The 27683-nt window shown below is 39.7% G+C and overlaps 2 protein-coding genes across 2 annotated transcripts; both read left to right on the forward strand.

Moving 5' to 3' along the window:
- Positions 1 to 20164, forward strand: LOC124542094. Its single transcript, XM_047120026.1, has 13 exons — positions 1 to 200; positions 7190 to 7322; positions 9069 to 9192; positions 10403 to 10601; positions 11375 to 11560; positions 11964 to 12135; positions 12464 to 12496; positions 13714 to 13870; positions 15077 to 15241; positions 16343 to 16477; positions 16870 to 17042; positions 18358 to 18505; positions 19929 to 20164. Exons 1-13 carry the CDS (start codon positions 1 to 3, stop codon positions 20162 to 20164), a joined length of 2061 nt encoding a protein of 686 aa, XP_046975982.1.
- On the forward strand, positions 18363 to 26947 carry LOC124542095 (tudor domain-containing protein 1-like). The gene is made up of 5 exons (XM_047120027.1): positions 18363 to 18505; positions 19474 to 20092; positions 22261 to 22345; positions 23946 to 24116; positions 26784 to 26947. Exons 3-5 carry the CDS (start codon positions 22261 to 22263, stop codon positions 26945 to 26947), a joined length of 420 nt encoding a protein of 139 aa, XP_046975983.1. The 5' UTR covers positions 18363 to 18505; positions 19474 to 20092.
- Positions 26948 to 27683: the final 736 nt, after the last annotated feature.

A 27683-nucleotide genomic window follows, 5' to 3' on the forward strand; every position in this document is an offset into this window, starting at 1 on the left:
ATGACACGCTATACATGGGTCGCTGCGTCGCAGTTAACGCTTCCCGCGCTGCAGCGTGTCTCGTCGCGCGCGTGCCTCTCGTGCGGCCAGCCCGCTGACTCGTACTGCTCACGCTGCGGCCTGGCGCCGTACTGCGGCCTTCGATGCCAGACCGTCGACTGGGTACGTCGTCATCGTTCGGTCTGCCATAATTTGGCACGGTGAGTACATTTATTTATTCATTAAATAATTCTAATTCAGCTGTTCTTCTCAGGCCAGGGTGTTTTCTTTTCCGAACCGGTGGTAGTACAGATAGATAGATAAATAGGAAAACGACTAAACACGGTTACGTTTCGATTCCGTTACGACATAGTTAGACTTTTTTGATAGAATTGGTCCTAATCTAAATCATATATCATAAACTTTCTTCAGGTGGGCTTTTACAAGCACTTTTGAATCGTCATGTTACAATTTAGCGAAGCTACCATCGATTCGGAAAGTAGACTCTACCGAGAAGAACCGTTAAGAAACTCAGTAGTTGCTCTTTTTCATCATTTAAAAAAATACAGTTGTGCTTGTTAATACGATTATTTAAATTGATATATCCTGCCTGGAAGTCACTAGGAGATGATCTAGGGAGCTAGTTTGTGTCCTGTAGTTTTCACGAAAGCTTGTCACGAAAGATGTATTACCAACAAAAAAAGTGACACGTTACGTTATGTTTTAATTATTGCTTTTAATGTTTTGTTTAGTAGTGCCTTTTGTATTTATTTTTTTTTTATTTGCAATGTTATTTGTTTTTTTTTTTAGTTTAAACGAAAGTACAGACAACGCGAAAGACGTAGAAGTTGAACCAGTGTGAGTATCTTTATTTATTTTATTTTTTATATTATTTTTTGGAAAAGACTTTCATAGGGATTCCTTGTGTAGCAAGAAACAAATGAAACTCAAGTGATGTTCTGCTAAGGTTTCACGTCATAGGGCTTTGTACAGTCGGGGTAAGAAAAGGTTCGTCCTTAAGATCTATTTTCGTGTGCTCAGTATGAGCGATAATCTGCTTTACCGATCGAGTGACATATTGCGTCGCGTCGTGATGTTTAGATTCAAAAGGTACTAAGAGTTTAAGACTTGATTATACAATAATATATACATAATTAGATAAACATATAAAATGATTATTAAAACATCAAATAAGAACGATCACAAAAATATTTACAACTTAATTTTATTACGCTCAATATATTTACATAAAAATTTACAAAGTGGACTAAACACACACATTAACAAACATTCAACATTAATAGGGCGAGGAACTTTGGGAGGGAGAACGTCGTATACAGGATGGAGGAGTTTGGGGCAAGAAAACAGTATATGGGATAAGGAACCTTCGTCAAGGCCACATTCACACAAAGAGTGATCTCTTACTCTAATTTTACAAAGATGAACGGGCGTACATGCATGTCCAAGGCGTAAACGGCAGATAGTTGTGGTGACCCAACGATTAGCTTGCCTGTGATGAGAAAACCAAGGACGCCTTGGAATACCTGGTTGTAGAGTTGCGTAAAATCTACCTTTAGATTTTGATGATACTTCCCAATCAGAGTTCCAGGATTTAAGAAGATGAGTTTTCGCTAGAGCACACAAGTCTTGAGTTGAATTTTTAAAGTGATCAAGTGAGCCAGTTGTTATAGCAGATTTAGCAAACGAATCTGCAGTATCGTTGTCGGGAATACCAGAATGGCTTGGTATCCAGACAAGCGATAAATCTAGCCCTTTTTGATGACAAGAAAACAATGCTTCCCTGATCTTAAGGATGATGAAAAACTTTCGTTTACTACGAAACGGGTTTTCCTTAATAGCCAACAGACAACTCAAAGAGTCTGTCAAAATTAACGTGTGTTTGAGGTCATGGGAGTGGGCAAAAAGGATGGCTTCTAAAATTGCAATTGCTTCACCAGAAAAGATGGATGTTTCGGGAGGGGATTTAAATTGAAGAACAATTTTGAATTTGGGTATCCAACAGGCTGAGCCGACACAGCTGTCAGGGGATAGTTTAGAGGCATCAGTAAATATAAGTAAATGATTTGACCAATTTTGATGAAGAAATCTTTGAAATTTAGAGTTTGAATTAGGGGCCCCTTTAACAAGACCAAGATCTGTAATAATAGATGGATTATAGACTAGAGATCTGAATGGAGTAGAAAAAAGAGGATTTGACTGGAACCTTAAGATAGGGTGTGGGAGTGTTGTAAATTTTAAGAAACTATCTAATAATAAGGAAGGACTTCTAGAGCGAACGCAGAGTTGGGACAGTTCGCTTAGACGGGACCAAAGAGGATGAGAGGATAACTGTAAAGATTTTACTACAAAACGGTCGCATAAAAATTGTCTTCTCAGTTGAAGCGGAGGATCAACACATTCAACTTGCAGAGCGTTAGTGGGAGTAGTTTTCATAGCTCCTATGACTATTCTGAGGCATTTGTATTGAATTTTGTTGAGTTTTTCAGACACGGATTTACTTAGGGGTTCTAAGACAAACAGTCCGTAGTCTAAATGACTACGAACTATTGCATTGTACAGTAGTTTGAGAGAATAGGGGTGAGCTCCCCACCAGACTCCTGAGACTGCTCTAAGGACGTTAATAGCCTTTTCACATTTTTTAATAATATGCTCAGAGTGAAAAATTCCATTCAGTTTGTTATCGAGAATAATGCCTAGAAATTTCGTCTTGTTGACAAAGTTGATACGTTGATCCCCACAAAACAAGTCGAAGACCGGAATTTGTCTTTTTCTAGTGAAAACAACTGCCTGAGTCTTTTCAATAGACAAAGACAAGCCATGGTCAGAGAGCCATAGGTCAAGATAATGTAAAGCAGAGTTTAGATGCAAAGTTAAATTTTGAACAGATGAAGATTTAAAATACAAAACAATGTCATCAGCATATTGAAGTATGTTACAAAAGTTATTCACTGACAATTCGAGATCATGGGTATAAATGCTATAAAGCAGAGGGCTTAGAACTGATCCTTGCGGGAGACCTTTCCAGACAAACCTGGGGGGAAGAATACGATTTTGATGTTTAATGGAAATTGATCTGCAAAATAGCAGACTGCATATGAAATGAGTTATCCTCGGAGGGATACTCAGCTGTTGCAGCTTCTGCCTGAGTACCGGAAGAAGAACATTATCATATGCCGAAGAAATATCTAGAAAAACACCCACGAGGTACTCTCCGCTAGAGAAGGCTATTCGAATGTCTGTCGTGAGAATGCCGAGACTATCAAGAGTACTCAAACCCTTTCGAAAGCCGAATTGAGAGGGCGAGAGAATATTCCTGCTTTCCATTATCCATTCCAAACGATTTTTTATAAGATGTTCTGTAACTTTCACTAATGTAGACGATAAAGCAATGGGTCTATAAGAATTGGGGTCCAAAGGGCTTTTTTCTGGTTTGAGTATGGGGATAATAATTTGGGACTTCCAAGATTCCGGGACGATTCCTGCTGAGAAAAAAGCATTAATTATATTCAGATAGACGCATTTAGCTTTATCGCTGAGGTTTGTTATAAAAGAGTAGGGCACGCCATCTTCCCCTGGTGACGAGTCCTTCAGTCCGTTCAGAGCTGTGTGTAGCTCTGAGATAGTAAACGGACTATCCATATCATCTGAGGTAGATGATTGAGTAAAATTTATAAAACTATCCTGGCATGGAACAAAGGGGGGTGCAAGTTTGGTAGTAAAATCATTAAGCCATACGGACGGATTATAGGCGTTTGGGTTATCAGAATCAAGGGAGCGACGAAATCTCTTAAGATTTCTCCAAACTGTTTGAGGGGGAGACCGAGGACTAAGGGATTCACAGAAATTGGTCCAACCCTGTTTTTTCTTTCTGGAAAATAGTTTTTTAATTTTGGCATCTATATGCTGATATTTGATAAAATTTTGTGGAGTCATAGATACATTATATGACTCTTCGGCTTCAGATCTCTGTTGGACTAAGGAATAACACTCTTCATCCCACCAAGGCGGAGAGATGCAAAATTTTTTATTAAGATTTTTTTGTGGGAAATGGGAATCAGCGGAGGATTTAATAATATTAAGAAAAAGCTCGTAGTAAGCAAGAGCATTTTCACCATTCACAAAATCAGGGAGAGAGCTTAACATGACATCAATAGAGTTAGAGTATCCTAACCAGTTAGCATTATTAAGCCTATATTTTAGAAGTGGGGATAATTTGGATGGAGCAATGGATCTGTTGTTTAATGAAAGAAGGATAGGGAAATGGTCACTACCAAACGTAGATGGGAGGATATTCCAAGATATTTGAGAGGAAAGGGATGGGGAGGCTATGGATAAATCAATAGCAGAATTAGGATTCTGATTAGGATAAACCCTACGAGTCGGCGAACCATCATTGAGAATGCAAAAATTTACATCATCAACGATGTCCACCAACAAGGGGGCAAATCCATCACAGAAATAGGAACCCCATAATGTATGGTGGGCATTAAAATCCCCCATAACAAGAACAGGGCTTGGGAGGGAAGAAAAAATGGAGTGTAATTCAGGAGTAAGTGAAGGACTAGGATGAGGAATGTAAATAGACAAAAAGGAGATGTTGAAGGCTTTGATAGCTACAGCATTGATGAGCTGGCTAAAAGGAGGTAAGGGAATTTGGGAGATGGGAATGGAGTGCCTGATCAAGATGGCACAACCAGCATACCCATCATTTCTGTCATCCCTCAAACAGGAGAAACCCGGTACCCGAAAACGAGAGCCAGGAATCAACCATGTCTCAGAGATGGCAATAATGACAGGTTTATATGAATTGATAAGTGAGAGGAGTTCAGGTTTCTTAGGACGGATGCTTTGACAATTCCATTGAAGGAATCTGATTGGGGCCATTTTGAAGGATGGTAAATAATTGGGATAAATCATTGGCAACGTTGGACGGTAATGGGACATCATTGCATGTACTGAGGATATTTAGGAGAATTTTGGTGAGTAGTTCCAATAAATTTGGATTATTATTAGGTGGGGAGGGATGAGGAACATTTAGAGCGCAACCATTAGGGGAGGAGGAGGGGCAGTTGCCAACTATGGCCTGATGGGCATGTTTATCATACCCCTTTCCTTGCGGAAGTCTAGGGGAGGGAGCGCGGACAATGGTTTGTCTATAAGATATAGTAGGATTGGAGGTGGACTTTGAAGGACCAGGGAAGGGTGGGACGTATTTAGGAGCAGAGAACAACTCTTTTGCTACTTCAGCATAGGATTTACGGACATTGGGGAAGCGAGAGGCAGCTTCCATGTATGAAACATTATCTTGCGACATTACAATTTTAATTGATTGCTGACGAGAATACTCAGGGCAATCCTTGTCTGTGGCAAAGTGTTTGCCAGAGCAATGTAAACATGTAGCCTTGTCTTTAGTAACCTCACACGAATCACCTGTATGAGATTGAGAACATTTAAAGCACCTGGGAGTAGATCTACACTGAGTCCGAACATGGCCATAACGACAGCAGTTTAGGCATATTATTGTGGGGAGATTGTATGTTTCAACGGGAAGCGATGTATGGAATGAGTATATTTTGCCAGGGAGGATTTGACCTTTAAAAGTTATGACTACCGATTGAGTTGGGATCCAAGACACAACTCCCTCGTTAATAGTCTTCCGGTTAAGACGCCTCAATTTTATTACTTCCCCACATCCATGAGGAAGCTCAATTGATTCAATGAGATCCTCCATAGACCAGTCCACTGGGATGCCTTTTATTAGTCCCATTCTGGTAATGTTATAAGTAGGAAGGCTAGCCGTATACTTACACAATGCTAAGACTGGGTTCTTTAAAAAACTATTTGCAGCTTGTGCTGAAGCAAACTGAATTTCTATTTTGTTCCTTCCAACATTTTTGACACCATCATTCATAATAGAACCAATCTTGTGCTTATGAAGAAATTGTCCGAATTTAATGGCTCTAATTGAATTGCCTGCAGCTGGATCAGCTACTTCCCGAGAGACGTGGACAATGAAGGGACCTTTGTCGTCATCCGTGTAACTTTTTGGGCCATCAATATACGAAGGATTAACGTAAACATTCTGGATAGAGGGACTAGCGGTAGATGGGTGGATTACTGTTTTCTTTGAAGAGTCAGGTGAGCAAGAAGACTTATCGCCGGAGCGTTTGCGAGAAGAGGATGTTGAAGGATCAGATTGTAATTCCGAACCCCCGGGATCAGGCGGTTCGGGAGGCGGATCGACATCCATTATACACTAACTACTGTAACTTAACTAATATACTATATCTATAATCAAAAGAAAAATAACACTTACCGAAACCGAATTATGTTAGTAAAACCCATAAACCATAAAATGAAACTATTTGCACTGAAAATTCACAAAATAGATACAAAGAATTGATATAAAAACACAGATATCTCACTAACACGTGTGTCAACCAAAGCTAACGCAAGCGAAAAAAAGGAAGGTTTTCTTACTGTACAAGCTAGTCTGTATACGCCCACACATCAGATATTCTACCGTTAAACAGCAAATCTAAGTATCGTCGTGTTCCGGTTTGAAGAGTCAGTGTAACTACAGGCACAAGGGACATCAAGGGACATTATAATCGTATCTCGTGTTAGATTATAATCTATCTTAATTTTCACACGATGTGATGAAAGAATGATTTCTTTGATATCTTGTTCTATAGTGAGTATTGAAAGAATTTCAATGAAATTAGACACTTGCAGGTTTCCTCACGATTTTTCCTTCACCGCCGAGCACCAGATGAATTTGTGTACTAATGAAGCAGTGGTGCTTGTTTGGGTTTGAACCCGCAATCATCGGTTAAACTAAACGCGTTCTTACCACTGGATCATTTTGGCTTTTAATTATGGATATAAATGTATGTAAATATGGGGGACAAGCATATGGGCCACCTGATGGAAAGTGGTCACCATCGCCCATAGACAATGACGCTGTACGGAATATTAACTATTCCTTACATAGTCAATGTGCCACTAACCTTGGGAACTAAGATGTTTTGTCCCTTGTGCCTGTAGTTACACTGGCTCTAGAATAACTGATGAGTAGGTGGTACCTACCCAGACGGGCTTACACAAAGCCCTACCACCAAGTAAGGCTCTTGTTCATGTTCTGTTTAAGAGTTTTCCTGCTGTTTCTAAAATGTCGATATTTCCACAGCGTCACACCGGCGGTTCAAACGTTAGTGCCGCAAGCGACGCCCCTACGTCGCCCGCACTCTCCAGCGCAGGTCGGACACGCAAGGCGTCTAGAAAAACGCGAAGAACCGACGACGAATGACAGGATGAATAGAGTGAGTTATTTCTTCACAAAGGCTTATTATAGTACGACACAACTTAGATGTCGCATCGGCAAAATTCGTAAAACCGATCACATCCGAATTGAGTACGCTATCCCAAATTATCAATATTTATTTCTCATGCGAATATGATCTTTGCACAAACGTAATAACTTGTAATATCATATGGCCTAATATATTCGTCAATTTGACGCGTCGATTTACATGCACTTGCTTTCTCTGACGCGGGAATCTATAGCGACGAATAGCGTCGAGTGGCGCGATAGGGAGCTGTTTCTGTTGGTTGTGAATCGGCAGTGATCGTTTTTATTTTCATTCCATTGCATTTTCCGATGCTACATCTAATTTGTGTCGTACTATACTTGATTCATCTAGCATGGAGATTCGACGTTATTATCAGTTTTTTTATGTGTGTAATGCATGTGTAATCTGATTCGTGATGACATCGCCCAACTGTGTCATCTATCCTAACGCGCACAAATTTGGCAACTCTTTCTCCTGATTCTCCTGATACAGGTATTTTGATACTTACTAGGAGATCTCAAAACCACTTTTAACTAGCTCATTAAGAAACGAAATAAAGATTATTATTATTATTATTATATTATAACTCTTTTCTTTGTCGCAACGTCAAAAAATTGAGCTGGTAAAGACCAGCACACGTATTCTTCTCCTCTCTTAACCTGGGTGCCTTCAAACGAAGCGTGAAGAGGCATCTCGCTGACATGGTGAGGGAGACTAGTGCAGCTCATTCCTGCCGTGCATACTAGTCGTCTTCGCATATGGACTCCACTTCCACTTACCATCAGGTGGAGTGGAGTCTGCCTACCCGGATGATATAAAAAATATCGTCTAAATATCATTAGTTTTAATATATGTTTTTTTTAAATTTACTATTGTTTTTTTTAGGACAAACCATCTAACTATGATATGTCTTGATTTAAGTAAGAATAGATCTATTCTGTAATAATAGTGACGTCGATAACCTCTTATACCGTCGTATAGTATGACAAAACATAGATGTAGTATCGGCAAACCGATTACTACCGATTTAATAGAAACAGCACCCTATCGCGCCATTCGACGCTATTCGTCGCTATAGATTCCCGCGTCAGTTCGACCCGAGACAGCGAGTGCGTGTAAAGCGACGCGTCGCATTGACGAATATATTAGGTCGTGTGATATTACACGTTACTGCGTTTGTGTAAAGATCATATTCACACAAGAAATAAATATTGATAATTTGGGATGTGAATTATTGTAATCACTGTATATTATGAGTTTAAAAATGGTTATGTACTAACGAAACTTAAAAAAATTACTTAATTTATTCAAAAATCCATAAATAAAAATGCATTTTTCAAACGAAAACTGGTTATTGATTAACAAAAGTTGAAAATAATACTTAATTTCTTCAAAAATCCATAAACAAAATTGCAATATTTTTAAACCTTTGTCACGTGACACTAATGACCGGGCTTATGATGAAGTCACTTTCTTGTCAACCTTGCTTTTCTACTCGTGTACCACAGATTGAAATACAGCAAAGTGACGTCACCGACCCCATTGCAGCGCCATATTGTTCAAGTAGCGTTTTCGCGCGTTATTTAAGTATGGAATTTTTCGGCAAATATGTACTAGAAATAAAAAAAATCAACTTTTACTGAGTTCCTTAACCTCTACTAAATAATATAGAATGGATTTTAAAAACCAGTCAAATAGCCTATTGTGTATTCACAGAACGCTGGTCAAAGCAAGTCGTACCGCGGTAACATGAGCTTGAAAAATCGTAACATGAGGCGTCCGATGCAGCACAACGCTAACACGACCGTTCCAGCTGACGAGGAGAGCTTCGAACCGAGAGGTGAGACTTGTATTCCCACAGCTGGGCTAAGGCCTCTGATAATGTTAGCTGATTCCGAAGCGGGTTGGTGGATGCATGGGATAAAGCTGTTGACTTCCAGGCAGGATATATTAATTTAAATAATTGTATCAACTCACATGACTGTATTTTTTTTAAATGTTGAAAAAGAGTAACTACTGAGTTTCTTGCCGGTTCTTCTCGGTAGAATCTACTTTTCGAACCGGTGGTAGCTTCACTTAATTGTAAAATGACGATTCAAAAGTGCTTGTAAAAGCCCACTTGAATAAAGTATATTTTGATTTTTGAAAGGAAATACTTGTTGGTAGACAGTCTTAGTAGATACTATCCACTCATCAGATGTTCTGCAAAGTATTGTTGTGTGTGAGGGTGGGTGAGCCAGTGTAAATACAGGCACAAGGGATATAACGTCTTATTTGGGTATATCTTACAGCGCCATTGTCTATGAGCTGTGGTGACCATTTACCATAAACAACAATAACAGCCTATAAATTTTCTCACTGCTGTGCTAAAGGCCTCCTCTCCCTTTGACGAGAAGGTTTGGTACATAATTCACCACGCTGTTCCAATCCAGTTTGTTCGAATACACATGTGGCAGAATTTCTATTAAATTAGACACATGCAGGTGTCCTCACGATGTTGAACGAGATTAATTATAAACATAAATTAAGCACATGAATATTCAGTCGTGTTTGCGTGTGAACCCGCAATCGTCGGTTAAGATGCACGCGTTCTAACCACTGGGTCATCTCGGCACTTTCCATCAGTTTGCCCATATGCCAACCTGTGTCAAAATAGGGAACCCTCAGCCCAAATGTGAAAGTTGTCTAAGATAGTACTACCACTTGGTGGTAGGGCTTTGTGCAAGCCCGTCTGGGTATGTACCACCCACTCATCAGTTATTCTACCGCCAAACAACAGTACTCAGTATTGTTGTGTTCCAGTTTGAAGGGTGAGTGAGTCAGTGTAACTACAGGCACAAGGGACATAGCATCTTAGTTCCCAAGGTTGGTGGCACATTGGCGATGTAAGGAATAGTTAATATTTCTTACAGCGTCATTGTCTATGGGTGATGGTGACCACTTACCATCAGGTGGCCTATATGCTCGTCCACCAATCTATAAAACAAAAAAAAAAAGAAAGTACTGACTAATAAATGTATTTATTACTCTCGATACGATTCCAAAAGAACAAACAACGAAGACGCTTCCAAAACAACCTTCGCCGGCGAAATCGTCAACCAAGGAGCAGTTGAAGCTCCCAGTCCATAAGAAACCAGTCGCCGTTGAACCGGAAGTGCCCAAACCGATAAAGGAACGAGAGGTCAAGACGATGGCCAAAGCGCTCACCGTTGCCGATACGACTCCGATTAGGAAAATCGTTCCCAAGAAGTAAGTTGTATTGTTTAAATATAGATTTAGGACCTCCGTGGTCGAGTGTGTATTGGTTTCCATGGTTACGTCACTCAGAGTCGATGTAGATTACCATTAGTTGTCTACGTCGTCTCGGGTCTGGGTGTTTGTGTCGTCGTTACTTCTGATCTTCCACAACACAAGTGCGTTAGCTACTCACATGGGGATTGTATGTGAACTCTTACCATTATCATAAAAAAAGATTCAGTATAAGATTAATATGGTTAATTTTATTGCTAAAGGTGTTAGTTTCGAGATATTTACAATGTTTTTTATTTTTGTTCGGTGAAGCTCGATATTTCGACACTATCTCGTGTACAAGACATTCGTAGATAACGTATATCCCGAAATTAATAACTTTAGTAATAAAAAGATTCAGATCTGACCTGATCTGATCTTTGATACATCTGGTGAAAGAAAATTTGTAAGAGAAATGTTTTTGCATACAAAAATCATCTCGATAAATTCATATAAACCAAGAGGTTGATTTTAGGGCTTAGAAAAGCTTATCTTGGAATTGTCGATTTTGGTTTCATACATTATACATTCACGAAACATTAGCTTGATATTAAATAATTGCAAAAATGGACCGTGGCTCCTACACACACGCACACGCGCACACGCATACGCACACGCACACGCACACGCACACGCACACGCACACGCACACACGCACGCACACACACACACGCTCACACGCACACACACACAGAGACAAAATGTGTGATAATGATAAATGAATGTATTTCCAGTTACGTTGTGGAGACGCTCTCGATCGGCGACACGGCGCTTCTGTCGGTTGACGCGCGCGCAGCCGACTGCAAGAGCGGGACCGACGGATACATCTGTCTCTCTCTGCACGAGGCGAGCGAGCGCGACTACCAGCTGCTGTGCGGCGACTACTCGGCCGATTGCGAGGCTCAAACGACCCCGTATAAGTAAGTTTTCTTGTAATGTATGCTTTGTTAAGGATACAGGGTGTTCAGATGTTGACCCCTTCCCATTACTCCCCCCTCCAAGTCCATGTAGTACAGTATAGTAACAGCCTATAAATTTCCCACTGCTGAGATAAGGACTCCTCTTCCATTAAGGAGAGGGTTTGGAACACATTCCACCACGCTGTTCCAATGCGGATTGGTGGAATGCACATGTGGCAGAATTTCGATGAAATTAGACACATGCAGGTTTCCTCACGATGTTTTCCTTATAGTTTGTGTTTACAAACTAAGCACATATATATAGTGGCGCTTGCCTGGGCTTGAACCAGAAATCATCGGTTAAAATGCACAAGTAAATATACTCTAGTACTGGATTTAAGTTCATTGACCTTTTTTTCCACAGACCGAATCCCGGCGAAGTGTTCTCCTATTGCAACCCAGAGGACGGCGCCTGGTATCGAGCTAAGCTGCTCAACGCGACCCAAGCTGCTCTGATCGATTCGAGCAAGCTGGTCGCGCTGTCGCCGAGCGACCGCTGTCGCAAGATGACGCCGGAGTACGAGAGCATTCCGGAGTTTTGTTGCGCGCTCGACGCGAAGGATTTAGAGGTGATTCTGAATCGCGCTTACGTTTCGTTCACGCGTTTGTATATATAGGGTTATAGGTAACTCGACGTATATCCCCACCCGGTGACGCTTTTTAGCTTTTTCAAAATTTGTCAAAAATGCAACTTCAAAATTTTTTTAAAAAAAAGACCTTTTTTAAAATTCAAATAAAATCTTTTATTTTCCGTTGTTTTTTAAAAATGATTAAACACTGGATATTTTTCAATATTTAAACAATAATTATCGGTCCAAATTTTAAAATGCGAGACGGAAAAGGAGGTACGAGAACATTCCGAAGTTTTGCTGCGCGCTCGACGCGAAGGGCTTGGAGGTGATATGTGATTCTGAATCGCGCTTACGTTTCGTTCACGCGTTTGTATATATAGGGTTATTGGTAACTCGACGTATATCCGTTAGGTGATAGGGGTGACTATGGTCGAGTGGTGTGTACACCGGTTTTCATGGGTACGCCACTCCGAGGTCCCGGGTTCGATTACCGGCCGAGTCGATGTAGATTACCATTAGTTTTCTATGTTGCCTTGGGTCTGGGTGTTTGTGGTACCGTCGTTACTTCTGATTTTCCATAACACAAGTGCTTCAGCTACTTACATTGGGATCAGAGTAATGTATGTGTTGTCTCATATTTATTATTATTATTATTAATTTTAATCCCCCTATGCATGATCCAAATGTGAACCGTTTTTGAGTAATCACGTTTTTTAGCTTTTTTCAAAATTTTTAAGAAATGCAACTTCAAAAATCAAAAAAAAAAGTATCAAATAAAATCTTTTTTTTCCTTTGTTTTTTAAAAATGATTAAACACTGGACCTTGCTTGGAAGTCAACAGGTATTAACTCCACGCTTTTTTATCATCTATAAAATCATGTATTGAATAATATGCCTTTTTTACCAATGTATTTATTATAAACGATTTGAATTTACGAAACGGCAAAGTAAAAAATGTCTACGGAATTTTATTATAGAAACGGATACCTTGCCCCAAGAAGGATTTGTTGACTTTGCGGAGTCGGAGTTTTATGATGAATCATTCATTCATTTTCTCTGAGTTACATTATATTTAGGTGCAATTGTACGATTTAAAATTTATAACTAAAACTATTTAAGTCAAGTCTTACCATGACTAACTAAATGAAGCCAAAAGCTCAAAATTATGTTTCTTTTATCCAGAATTTCTTATTTAATTCGAATAGTCTCTTACCAAAATCAAAATCTTCTGTCGGAGCAAGAATATTTGTTTGAAGTAGATCAAACTAGCATTTTTAAACTTAATAGACAAAGTCACGCAAACTAAGAAAATCTATTGAATTCGAAATCTATATTAACATTATCAATGTAACTCTGTCTGTCTCTCTTTCACGACCTAACCGCTGAACCGTACTCGATGAAATTTGGTATGGAAGCAAGCTTGAGTTCCAAGAAAGGCTTACTTATTTGCCTGACACGTGACAACCAACACTCTAAAATGAGCGAAGCTGCGTGCCACCACTAGTGCATATATAAATAAAATAATTCTAAATTTATTTCTAGATCGGCATCAGTCTGAAATGCACTCTGATCTCCAAAACCGGCGATGGCTTCAAAGTGCAATTGGAGAACGCGGAAACAGGGGCTTCGGTCGGCGAGGGCGTAGTCTCCAGATGGAAGCCACAAGTAGACTACGCTGCGCCTAGTAATGGAACACCAGGTAAGTCTACAAAACAGACTTTTCTAATTGTTATAAATAACGTTAAACAATGCACAAACAAATTTTCTTTTTTTTTTATCAAATATTATGTAGCTTCTAACGGTACTGACACGTGTCAAGTGACGTCATACATACATTTTAATCGGCCCTTTTGCTAGTCCGAATGTGACAATGTTGTGGAACTTGGCTACGTATAGTAGGACACAATTTAGATGTACCATCGGTCAAATTCGTAAAACCGATCACATCCGAAGTAAGTACGCCATCCCAAATTATCAATATCTATTTCTTATGTGAATATGATCTTTGCACAAACGTATAACTTGAAATATCACAAAACCAAATATATTCGTCAATTTGCGTCGCTTTACACGCACTCGCTGTCTCGGGTCGAACTGACGCGGGAATCTATAGCGACGAATAGCGTCGAATGGCGCGATAGGGAGCTGTTTCTATTGGTTGTGTAATCGGCAGTGATTGGTTTGGCGATACTACATCTAAGTTGTGTCGTACTATACATGTCTCTATTGACGGCAATTTGACGCGACGTCATTTGTACTGACATGACTCAGCAATCAGTGGATTGCTGTGTTGTTTAGCTAGGGAGACACGCTGGTATTCAGACGGATTTAGGGAAGGGCAACCGGGGCAACTGTCCTGGGGCCTCCACATAAGTGGGGGCCACAAAAGTTTTCAGTGAGTTTACAAATACCGAGATGTAGTCAAATTATATTTTAATACTTGATATTTTAAAAGTAAGGCAGGGCCTCCACTGCTTTGTTTTTTTTTTTCTTTTTTTTTTATTATGTTATATGTTGGCGGACCAGCATATGGGCCACCTGATGTAAGTGGTCACCATCGCCATAGACATTAACGCTGTAAGAATTATTAACTATTCCTTACATCGTCAATGTTCCACTAACCTTGGGAACTAAGATGTTATGTCCCTTGTGTGTAGTTACACTGGCTCGGTCGACCTTCAGACCGGAACACAACAATACTGAGTACTGTTGTTTGGCGGTAGAATAACTGATGAGTGGGTGGTACCTACCCAGGCGGGCTTGCACAAAGCCCTACCAACAAGTGAAGTTTGTGGCCCCAGGGCCTCCAGACCTTTAAATCTGACTATGCGCTTACGAAGCAGTCGTCACCATAATCCCACCCATAACTCAAGTAATCTCCAACACCATTATATAAAACTTTCAGCTGTGGTAATACCGGTCGTGAAACGTCCCGACCTCGTGAATAATTCGTCGGTGTTTCTCGTCGACGCGACCGCCGCGGACGCGATCTTCGTGCGGCCCGGCGATAAGGACTCCCTCAGACGATACGACGGTATCCTACAAGACGTACTGCAGTACGGCATGACGGGTACGTGTTTTATTTGTGATTTGTTTCATGTGTATAACACATATACAACTCGTACGAATTAACTGTGCACCTAGCTCTGTGACGTCATTAGAACGATACCGCTTGCAAAAAGAATGAAAATTATATAAATTATAATTTTTTTTATGTTGATAAAGGGTCGTTTTTATGATAAGGCGTCATAATACTACGAAGTCTTCCAATTAAATAGATACATATGGACCGATATGATATTACAGCTTAACAATAATAAACGGCAAGTGGACGCTAGATTTTTAATTGCGGTGACATTTTTCATGGTCTAAGATCATTTTTGTATTTATTAACAAAGATGCTATCGCTACTGAGTGCTTACGGCGAATGCGGGGCGCCGCGCGGGGTAGCGTTTTCCAGAGAAGTGCACAGTTGACGAGTTGTATATATATATATATATATATACAACTCGTCTGCCAACCTATACCATAAAAAAATACATAACTCTGACCCCAATGTGAGTAGCTAACGCACTTGTGTTGTGGAAGATCAGAAGTAACGACGGCACAAACACCCAGACCCGAGACGACGTAGACAACTAATGGTAATCTACATCGACCCGGGACCTCGGAGTGGGGTACCCATGAAAGCCGGTGTACACACCACTCGACCACGGAGGTCGTCATCACAAAAGATCATTATCATTATTACACAGTATAAAACAACACTCACCGCTGTCTGTATCTATGTATGCTTAAATCTTTGAAATTACGCAACGGATTTGGATAAAGTATATTGTTTTCGATTTAGAGTAGAGAGATTCAACAGTCTTATAGGGCGTCCCAAGTCACATATTTAGTATTTATGAGTATATTTGAATAACCCGCTAGGTGGTACCACGATCGTGTACAAGTCTAATATTACAATATATTCGAACTAACAGCTATAATCATAGATATGTGTTATACGATTGATAAATGACGATTCAAAAGTGCTTGTAAAAGCCTACTTGAATAAAGTTTATTTTGATTTTGATTGATTTTGCACAAAGCCCTACCACCAAGTAGAATATAAAATAATACAACTTAGTATGTGATGTTGTCTCATATGTATTTATTTATTTCGTTTCAGCCACACCGATCGAGAGTCCACCGCTGAAGGGTCAGGTTGTAATCGGAAAGTTCACAGACGGCAACTGCTACAGGGCGCTCTGTAAACGCACAAACGTCAGCCAGAATAAATATTTGCTGGAGTATATTGAATTTGGTGAGGTTCCATTAGAATAATAATAACTCCAGCTTAAAGTCGCTCAGCGTGCTATGGAAAGGGATATGCTCGGAGTTTCTTTAAAGGATCGCATCAGAAATTATGTGATCCGTGGTGACGTCACCGACCCCATTGCAGCGCCATATTGTCCAAGTAGCGTTTTCGCGCGCTATTTAAATATGGAATTTTTAATATGATGTTAAATATGTACAAGAAATAAAAAAATCAACTTTTACTGGGTTCCTCAACCTCTACTAAATAATATAGAATGGATTTTAAAAACCAGTCAAATAGCCTATTACAAAAAATTACGGCATAAAACTTGTTTATTTTGCCGATACACTGTAGAATTTCGTATTGTAATTTTATTAATAAATTTCCAATGTGAACAGGCAACACCGAGATCAACACGAGGGAGACAATATACGCGTGTCCGCCGCAGCTGGGCTTAGAGGCGCACCCGACAGTCGTGTCACAGGCGCGCCTGCGTGGGAGCGCCGCCCTCACGCCGCCCGCACTGCAGTACCTCGACGGAGTCAAAGATGGCGCCTCTGAGCTCACGCTGGTGAGACACACTGAATTAACTTTATTCAAGTGGGCTTTTACAGGCACTATTGAATCGTTATATAACAATTAAGTGAAGCTACCGCCGTTTCGGAAAGTAGATTCCACCGAGATGAATAGGCGAGAAATTCAGTAGCTTTTTTTTCAATATTTACAAAATACAGTCATATTAGTTAATGACAGTTATGTATGTATGTTATGTATCCTGTCTGGAAGTTACGGGTATCAATATATTCTTTATACAGTAGAACCTCCTTAAGTCGAACCTCGAAAAGTTTAATACCTCCAAATCTCAAAAAAATATTTTATTCCCTTCCCTCCAATCACCAAAGCCTCCGTTACTCGAAATCTCAAACCTCTCTTAGGTGAAATAATCAGTGAGACCGTCCAAGACATTTTGGTACATAATATTATCCCTCACTAGCTTGGAATAAAAAAGTTACCGGCTTTTATCAACGCCATATTTTTGTATAAAATTATTTAATCTCTAAGTCGATAATTCTATAACTCGAAATGTTTGGCGTCTCCTTTGATGTTCTACTTATAAGGGTTCTACTGTATAATATAAGAGTCCATCCTTGTATTACGTAAGACTATATTAACTAGTTATTTACCCCTTCCTTAATTATAAGAGCAAGTGAGAATAGGACGACCCCCCCTGTATAATATTAATTACATATAAATCTAAAGGAAAAAATGATAAATGGTTGGTTTATTTTAAATTTTTTTATGGTATTACATATAAATCTAATGGAAAAATGATAAATGTTTGGTTTATTTTAAATTTTTTTATGGTATTACATATAAATCTAATGGAAAAATGATAAGTGTTTGGTTTATTTTAAATTTTTTTTATGGTATAAGTTGGCGGACGATATGGCCCACCTGATTGTAAGTGGTCACCATCACCCATAGACAATGACGCTGTGAGAAATATTAACTATTCCTTGCATCGTCAATGCGCCACCAACCTTGGGAATTAAGATGTCATGTCCCTTGTGCTCGCATAACTGATGTTATTATTATGTTAACACTGGTCTGGTTCCCAGAGATTCCTTAGGTGGCGGAGGCTGTGTACTTTTCTTTATTTATTTTACAACATCCACAACCTCGCAGATGCCCGTGCCTTTTTTACATTTTATTTTAATCATTTTGCCGTTTTATATTTTATACTAAACAACAGCAGTTTTTTTTTAATATTTTTAAATAATATATACATAATATAAAATATAATTTATTATAGATTATTAGCTGTGTACTGCTCAACATAACTAGGTACCGTTTAATAATCGTTTTTTTTTTTTGTTTTGTTTTAGACGCTTTCCGATGGCTCCAAGTCGGCACCGAGCGGCGCTGAGGTTGACTTAGTCATAACTAAGAGTAAAGAGTCTCTGAACCAGAAAGTAGAGGAACTCTGCACGCCCGAATGGAAGAAAATCGAGAAAAGTGGAGGGGATGTTATACGTGAGTTGTTATATAGGTTTTTTTTTATGGTATAGGTTGGCGGACGAGCATATGGGCCACCTGATGGTAAGTGGTCACCATCACCCATAGACAATGACGCTGTAAGAATTATTAACTATTCCTTACATCGTCAATGCGCCACCAACCTTGGGAACTAAGATGTTATGTCCCCTTGTGCGTGTAGTTACACTGGCTCACTCGACCTTCAGACCGGAACACAACAATACTGAGTACTGTTTGGCGGTAGAATAACTGATGAGTGGGTGGTACCTACCCAGACTGGCTTGCACAGAGCCCTACCACCAAGACCAAGATCAAAATATACTTTATTCAAGTAGGCTTTCACAAGCACTGATTCGACTTTTAACTAGATTGTATATAACTGTTACAGTTTCAAACCCAGGCAAGCATGCTGAGTTTTCATGTGTTAATTTGTGTTTATGATTCTTCTCGTGCTCGGCGGTTAAGGAAAACATCGTGAGGAAACCTGCATGTGCCTAATCTCAACGAAATTCTGGTACATTTGTATTCCACCAACCCACTATGGAACAGTGTGGTGAAATAAGTTTCAAAGCCTTCCCCTCAAAGGGAGAGGAGGCCTTAGTCCTTAGGCCCAGCGGTGGGAAATTTACAGGCTGTTAATGTATTTATAATATATGTAGATAACAGGGATTCTTAGTTTAACTCGTGTTAAATATAGACTTTTTTTTTAATATAAATATTATATAAATATGAGACAACATCACATACATTACTCTAATCCCAATGTGAGTAGCTAACGCACTTGCGTTGTGGAAGATCAGAAGTAACGACGGCACAAACACGCAGACCCGAGACGACGTAGACAACTAATGGTAATCTACATCGACTCGTGACGTAACCGTGGAAACCGGTGTACACACTCGACCACGGAGGTTGCAGGACTTAAGACAGGACCAATAATCAAATTGTCTGTGTGTATATTACAGAGTCACCGACGCTGACGTTACTTAAGACAGGACCAATAATCAAATTGTCTGTGTGTACATTACAGAGTCACCGACGCTGACGTTACTTAAGACAGGACCAATAATCAAATTGTCTGTGTGTACATTACAGAGTCACCGACGCTGACGTTACTTAAGACAGGACCAATAATCAAATTGTCTGTGTGTACATTACAGAGTCACCGACGCTGACGTTACTTAAGACAGGACCAATAATCAAATTGTCTGTGTGTACATTACAGAGTCACCGACGCTGACGTTACTTAAGACAGGACCAATAATCAAATTGTCTGTGTGTACATTACAGAGTCACCGACGCTGACGTTACTTAAGACAGGACCAATAATCAAATTGTCTGTGTGTACATTACAGAGTCACCGACGCTGACGTTACTTAAGACAGGACCAATAATCAAATTGTCTGTGTGTACATTACAGAGTCACCGACGCTGACGTTTGCGGATTTGGAGCATCTCGACTTGCCTGAGGAGGGCTGCGTTCTCGATATACTCGACATATCGGTACTGAGCTTCGGTTCTGTGAATGCCTGCCTGAAAGACTTGCCCTACGCTAAGGAAGTCTTCACAACTCTCACCGAGCAGGTAACATTCACAAATATTGCCTTACAGACGAGACTGTACCCATTGGTTGGTGTTGACTGTACTGATGGGTAGATGTAAAAAAGTAAAAAGTAACGGCCTGTAAATTCCCACTGCTGGGCTAAAGGCCTCCTCTCCCTTTAAGGAGAAGGTTTGGAACATATTCCACCACGCTGTTCCAATGCGGGTTGGTGGAATACACATGTGGCAGAATTTGTATGAAATTTGTCACATGCAGGTTTCCTCACGATGTTTTCCTTCACCGCTGAGCACGAGATGCATTATAAAGACAAATTAAGCACATGAATCAGCGGTGCTTGCCTGGGTTTGCACCCGCAATCATCGGTTAAGATGCACGCGTTCTAACCACTGGGCCATCTCTGCTCTATGTAGGGTATGATGGGTAGATGTGTTGACTAATAATAATATATATATGTCGGATCGACAGCGACGTCAGTACGATCGTCAGGTATCATAGGGGCGTATTACTGGGGTGATCGAGTAAAGAGGAAACCGCGAATACAGACACACGTTTATTCTACGTTTAAAGTACTTAATACACGAATTCAGTATCACACTTTCGACGACCTCCGTGGTCGAGTGGTGTGTACACCGGTTTTCATGGTACGCCACTTTGAGGTCCCGGGTTCGATTCCCGGCCGAGTCGATGTAGATTACTATTAGTTTTCTATGTTGTCTCGGGTCTGGGTGTTTGTGGTACCGTCGTTACTTCTGATTTCCATAACACAAGTGCTTCAGCTACTTACATTGGGATCAGAGTAATGTATGTGATGTTGTCTCATAATAATATTTAGCTTCCGACTCGTCGCTCTCAAAAAGAATTAATAGAAAGCGACAGTTGTCCCTTCAAACGATTCCGATCACGTGACTAATATCACGGCGTTCACACGTCACAGATACAACAAAATCATTTTAATCATTCGTAATCGACGACATACATATATATGTCGGAGACGGTCATGAATTCCTTAGCGTAACGAAGCGCGGCACGAATACCGCGAGGCGGCAGCACTATCGTGACGTCACGACGCGACAGCACTGCCGTGACGTCACGACGCGATTAACTTCGTGCTAAGACGGAGCCTACCCGGTGGAGGCGCTCAGAGACGACTCACTTACGATTCCACTCTCGTGAAGACCAGTACCTCCATCCTAGGAACTGTCATTCGCTTCGTTGCCAAGTGTGATACTGTGTTTTTTTTTTTTTTAAATATGAGACAACATCACATACATTACTCTGATCCCAATGTAAGTAGCTGAAGCACTTGTGTTATGGAAATCAGAAGTAACGACGGTACCACAAACACCCAGACCCGAGACAACATAGAAAATTAATGATGATATGATGATGATAATCTACATCGACTCGGCCGGGAATCGAACCCGGGACCTCGGAGTGGGGTACCCATGAAAACCGGTGTACACGCCACTCGACCACGGAGGTCGTTATTAGAAGGAGAGATACAGTTCGGGCCTTTCAAACGGGATTAACGGTTCACGCAACTGTGATAATTACTGCTAAAATGATATACCTACTTTAGAATTTGTTACTGAATATAATACAGGAATTGTCATAATTGTCATACTGTGTTGTACTAAATTGCCTGAGACCTACGCCCTGAATTCTGTACCAGAATATCCTACTGATGACAAGCCTGCCACTGATCTGTCGCAGCCGCCGTCATATACATATGTAAAGCTGGATTAACTAGTACTTAACTTAGTGGTGTATCACACCGTACAATAATATATTTATTGCTTTTTCTTAATATTTTGCGAATGCTGATGGTGTTTCGGAAACTATAAATAAATAAAGTAAAGTAACAGCCTGTACATTTCCCACTGCTGAGATAAGGCCTCCTCTTCCATTAAAGAGAGGGTTTGGAACATATTCCACCACGCTGTTTCATGCGGGTTGGTGGAATGCACATGTGGCAGAATTTCGATGAAATTAGACACATGCAGGTTTCCTCACGATGTTTTCCTTCACCGCCGAGCGCGAGATGAATTATAAACACAAATTAAGCACATATATATAGTGGTGCTTGCTTAGGTTTGAACCCGCAATCATCGGTTAAGATGCACGCGTTCTAACCACTGGGCCATCTCAGCTCTATATAAATAAATGCAATATGTGTATTGTTTTTCAGATGGCCGAGTACTGCAACAGTGAGATCGGTCGTGAGCCGTACTTGCCGAATTTGGAGGAGCTTTGTATCGCACAGTGTCCGCCATGTAAGCTTTCTCTCGCAAATAGAATACAGTCAGAAAATATACTAAAAATTACGTAGTTTACAATTTTGAGTTAGATTATATTCCTAAGTATGTGTAAATGGTGTGCTCAAACAATCAAAAATGTATAACAGTAAATATGTGTAATATGTAAAACAGTAAATATATAAATTAAATCAGAATGAAATAGGCTATTTCACAATGCAATAAATAAAGTGTTAATTATTGTAATCAGTATGTATTATGAGTTTAAAAACGGTAATTTGCTAAGGTAAGTTGAAAATAATAATCTATTCAAAAATACATGAATAAAAATGCATTAACTTTGGCCGGGCTTATTATGACGTCACTTGCTCGTTAACCTTGCTTGTCTACTATGTGTACCGCAGATTAAAATACAGGTAAGTGACGTCACCGACTCGCCATAGTGCAGCATCATATTGTCCAAGTAGCGTATTTGCTCGCTATTTAAATATTGATTTTTTTTATATGATAACTCTCGGCAAATATGTACTGGAAATATAAAAATCAACTTTTACTAGGAACTCAGTTCCTTAACCTCTACTAAATAATATAATTTTGATTTTAAAAACCAGTCAAATAGCCTATTGTGATTTGTCACTATTGCTTAATTTATCTAAATAACATTGAATATTTATAACTATTATACATACATATACAAAATACCCTTTATTAGACACCAATAAATATATAATTTAAACACGATTGAGAAAGGTTTTGGGGGTTGGATGTCAGGCAAAAAACATAGCCTATGTCCTTCTTGGAGTTCAAAGTGTTGGTTGTGTTATCGGCAGTAATCGGTTTTATTGAATTTTGCCGATGCTGCGTCTGAGTTGTGTCGCACTGTAAAGGCTCGCACACACTATAGCCGCGGCCGGCCTCATTGCAAAATTGCGCCAAAGCATATAGCAGACGCATCGGGCCGCACCGCGACCCAATATCTTATAGTAAAGTAAAAAGTAAAGTAACAGCCTGTAAATTTCCCACTGCTGGGCTAAAAGCCTCCTCTCCCTTTGAGGAGAAGGTTTGGAACATATTCCACCACGCTGTTCCAATGCGGGTTGGTGGAATGCACATGTGGCAGAATTTCTATGAAATTTGTCACATGCAGGTTTCCTCACGGTGTTTTCCTTCACCGCTGAGCACGAGATGAATTATGAAGACAAATTAAGCACATGAATCAGCGGTGCTTGCGTGTGAACCCGCAATCATCGGTTAAGATGCACGCGTTCTAACCACGCGGCCATCTCGACATGTATGAAACTGATTGAGGATTTTTTTTTTTTAAATGTATAGGCTAGCGCTTGACTGTATCACACCTGATGGAAAGTGGGATACAGTCTAAGATGGAGCGCGCTTGCCTAGAAGGTGCCTATTCACTCGGGACTTGAAGGTACCCATATTGTAGGTGGTGGGGAAAACGGAGGTCGGGAGGGTATTCCAGAGCTTGGCGGTGCGTATCAGAAACGAGGAAGCAAAACGTTTCGTACGTGTCTTAAATACGTCAACGTCAACAACGTACGGGTGAAGATCGTTAATTAAAGATTAATTAAAGATTGAGGATCGTTTTTGTTATGAGCAGACCCGCAGTGGTTCCGCGGCGTGGTGTGCGAGGGCGCGGCGGGCGGCGCTCTGCGCGTGTGCTACGTGGACTACGGCAACGTGGGCGACGCTCGCCTGCCGCAGCTGCGCAAGATGGTTCCCGACTTCGTGCGCGCGCGACCCGCGCTCGCCACGCACGTCGAGCTGCGAGGTGAGTGACCCACCACCCCCCCCACTCCAACACCCCCGCAACTGCTTTAGGGAGCGTTCAAGTAATATTTGTGCCCCCCCCCCCCCCCCGACGCCCCCGCGACTGCTTTAGGGAGCGTTCAAGTAATATTTTTGCCCCCCCCCCAACGCCTCCGCATCTGCTTTAGGGAGCGTTCAAGTATTGCATAACCAGGTTTGCCAATGCCTATTCACCTAATTCCCCAAAAAGCTTAGCGAAATTCCCCAAATTGGAAAAAAAAACATGTTCCAATTCCCCACACAGAAATAAAGGAAAAAAAAATCATGTTATTGTATGTTTTTTTTTTCATTTTCTAACAATAAAATCAAATTGTCGAGTTAATTTTCCTTTTTTTTGGTTGGTTTGGTTGGACTACTCATGGTTAATGTCTATATATAGTGTGTTTTTGCTACCATGCTAACTATTAATCGACTACAATTTCAATTTTTATACTAATTAAAAAACGAGCAAACAATCAATTACCGATCGTTTTGGTATAAAACACATATGTATAAATTCCCCTCATTTTCCCCCACATGTGACAATCCCCACACCAATCCCCGATCGACTTGCGATTCCCCGCAATTTGGGGAATTCCCCACACATTGGCAACGCTGTGCATAACGCAGTTTGACGACCTCCGTGGTCGAGTGTGTACACCGGTTTCCATGGTTACGGCACTCCGAGGTCCCGGGTTCGTCCGGCCGAGTCGATGTAGATTACCATTAGTTGTCTACGTCGTCTCGGGTCTGGGTGTTTGTGCCGTCGTTACTTCTGATCTTCCACAACACAAGTGCGTCAGCTACTCACATTGAGATCAGAGTAATGTATGTGATGTTGTCTTATATTTATATTTAATTTTTGAATATTTTTTAACGATTTTCTGTATCATGCAAGAAACAACACCGCCCCTCCCCCCCTCCAAACGTTACGTAACACTCAAGTGTCCTAACATCCTGAACTTGTCCTTGCCCTAATGTCGCAAAAAGTTGTGTTATAGTTCTTATCTTTAATATAGTTTTAATTGACTTTGCGGTAATAGTACTAAATAATTCAAAATATTTTTAAGTACACAGCACGTCCGTATTTTTTTTAACAAATTAAAAACAACAAACAATACAACATTACGTGTTGTGAGAAAGACCCCTCCCGCCCCTATAACGCATCATAACGTTTTACAAGACACCCCCTCCCCCAAATTGCGTTACGTAGTACTCGAACGCCCTCTTACAGTGGTACGCCAGTATATACATGTATCCTAGAAATATTATAACTATACCTGTTTATAATTTTGTTGATTCTCTATGTAAGAAGTCAGAAAATAATATAACTCGACAAAATAAATACGTTTTCTTTACATTAAATAAAATTTTAAACCAATGTTACGTCACCAAAATGCTGTCAATCGTTTTGGTGACGTAATATTGATAAAAACAACAAGAGCGATTGACCTTTGCCTATCTGACGTCACACCGTGGCTCGTTTTATAGATTACATGACAGGCAGACTAAAAATTAAGACTTCATTTTGATAAATAAAATAAGATTATCCCTTTATGACTGAAAATCAAAATATTTTAGTATGTTTCTATATATATTTTAATTATTTTTATTATTGGAGGATTAGCATATGAGCCACCTACTGGTGATCACCGACCATAGACAAGGGCGCTGTAAGAAATATTAACCATTCCTTTCATCGCCAATGCGTCGAACCTTGAGAACTAAAATGTTATGCCCCTTATGCCTCAGTTACCCGGAACACAACAGTACCAAGAACTGTTGTTTGGCGATAGAATATGTGATGAGTGGGTGATACCTACCCAGGTGGGCTTGCACAAAGCCCTACCAACAAGTGAATTATTTTTACTCCAATTGACAAAATTATTTTTTATTAAAACACGGTGTGAGGTCGTTCACAGACTAAATTTTTCTTAATGCAGAGTAAATAGACAAATATCAAGAGATGCAAATAGTTGTTAACAGATGGCATTATTAGTATATAAAATAAAAGGAATGTTATGTAATCTCAGTAGTTCGGGATGGCCAAAATAATATTATCGTTTTACAATGATGCTCCAATCTCTCTATCTTTTGTTATAATGCCCGCTATCGTCCAATTGTTTTATAATGACAGCTCAATCATATTTAAAATAAGAAATAGTGTTACATGCCAGCATTAAATGCTATGCCATATAAAATAACATTAATTACAGTTTTACAAATTATTGATCAATTAATTACAATAATAATTGTATATAATAAAGTAAATTCAATGGCTCCTGATATATTAGTAATATGCAATAGTAATGTGATATAAATTATGATATAGAATGAAATGTCATGAAACCGTATTGAAGGCTAAGGTTACTCTCGTAACAGTTACAATATTAAATTACGTGTTGTGAGAAAGACCCCTCCCACCCCTGTAAAAGATCATATCGTTGTTCACAGACTAAACTTTATTTTTCTTAATGCAGAGTAAATAGACAAATATCAAGAGATGCAAATAGTTGTTAACAGATGGCATTATTAGTATATAAAATAAAAGGAATATTATTTTGATAGTAATTTTAACATTTTTCACTACCGAATATTATTGTATAGCTATTAAAATTAATCCTTAGTAAAACTAACAATTGTTCGACAGGTTTCCCGGAGAATCCGTCCGAGGAGATGTTGGCCAAGGCTCTGGTGCATATGAAGGTGAACGACGAGGGTCGTGGCGAGTTGAAGGTGACCAGGTGCGAGAAGATCGAACCGGGTCTCTACATCGTGGACGCTCCAGACCTGCTGAGAGCTATGGGCGTGTAGACACCAAGACTGCTGATATCCCGGCCTGGTGCTGGGAAGGTGATACCAAGTTGGGATGAAGCCGCTTTCGCTGTATATTATGTGTTATATAACAGACGCAATTACATAAGTGTGTGTGAGAAAGAGAAGGAAGATTTTGGGGGAGGCGGGGGGGTTTTGTTAGTTGTGACAGGTTTTCTCTGAAGCAGTTGACTCTAGTGTATGTGTTAAAGACCTTTAAAGAAGTTTCTGTGCTTTGAAACAATTTTTGTCTTATATAAAACTATGTATATGTTACATATATATGATGATTTGATTGATTGATTTGGTTGATTTCAATTTAACATAAGTTTGCTTTATATTACTTTAGAATAAGACTTAGTGTAAGGTAACATGTGATTATATTAGAAGCAAGTGTTACATCTGAATCTTCTAGGATTTGTAATGTCGATATAAATCGTTTTCGTTACCGTTTAATTTTTTAAATGTTATTTTATTGTGCTATATGTTATAGCTCTTCGCATAGAACATATAGTTATATCTCTATATGTTTGTAATTTCCAAATGACATACTGACGTTCTGTATTTTCTTGTGTTGATTTAATATTTTATGTCTAAGAGAGTTAAGTCGGATTAAAAATGGTTGGAATATTGTCATACTACGTTGAAAAGATGAAAAAAAAATTGATTAACTAAATGTTTGTATGTAAGTTGATATATATTATCATAACATAGTATATAACAAAGTCGCTTATCC

This window comes from Vanessa cardui, chromosome 30 (assembly GCF_905220365.1).
Source record: "Vanessa cardui chromosome 30, ilVanCard2.1, whole genome shotgun sequence".
NCBI lineage: Eukaryota > Metazoa > Arthropoda > Insecta > Lepidoptera > Nymphalidae > Vanessa > Vanessa cardui.

Coding starts and splice junctions, on each gene's coding strand:
- LOC124542095 (XM_047120027.1), top strand. CDS start 22,261: ATGGCCGAGTACTGCAACAGTGAGATCGGTCGTGAGCCGTACTTGCCG. Junction 22,346..23,945: donor TATCGCACAGTGTCCGCCAT/GTAAGCTTTCTC, acceptor TGTTATGAGCAG/ACCCGCAGTGGTTCCGCGGC. Junction 24,117..26,783: donor CACGCACGTCGAGCTGCGAG/GTGAGTGACCCA, acceptor ATTGTTCGACAG/GTTTCCCGGAGAATCCGTCC.
- LOC124542094 (XM_047120026.1), top strand. CDS start 1: ATGACACGCTATACATGGGTCGCTGCGTCGCAGTTAACGCTTCCCGCG. Junction 12,136..12,463: donor AGTACGAGAGCATTCCGGAG/TTTTGTTGCGCG, acceptor AACATTCCGAAG/TTTTGCTGCGCGCTCGACGC. Junction 13,871..15,076: donor GCCTAGTAATGGAACACCAG/GTAAGTCTACAA, acceptor TAAAACTTTCAG/CTGTGGTAATACCGGTCGTG.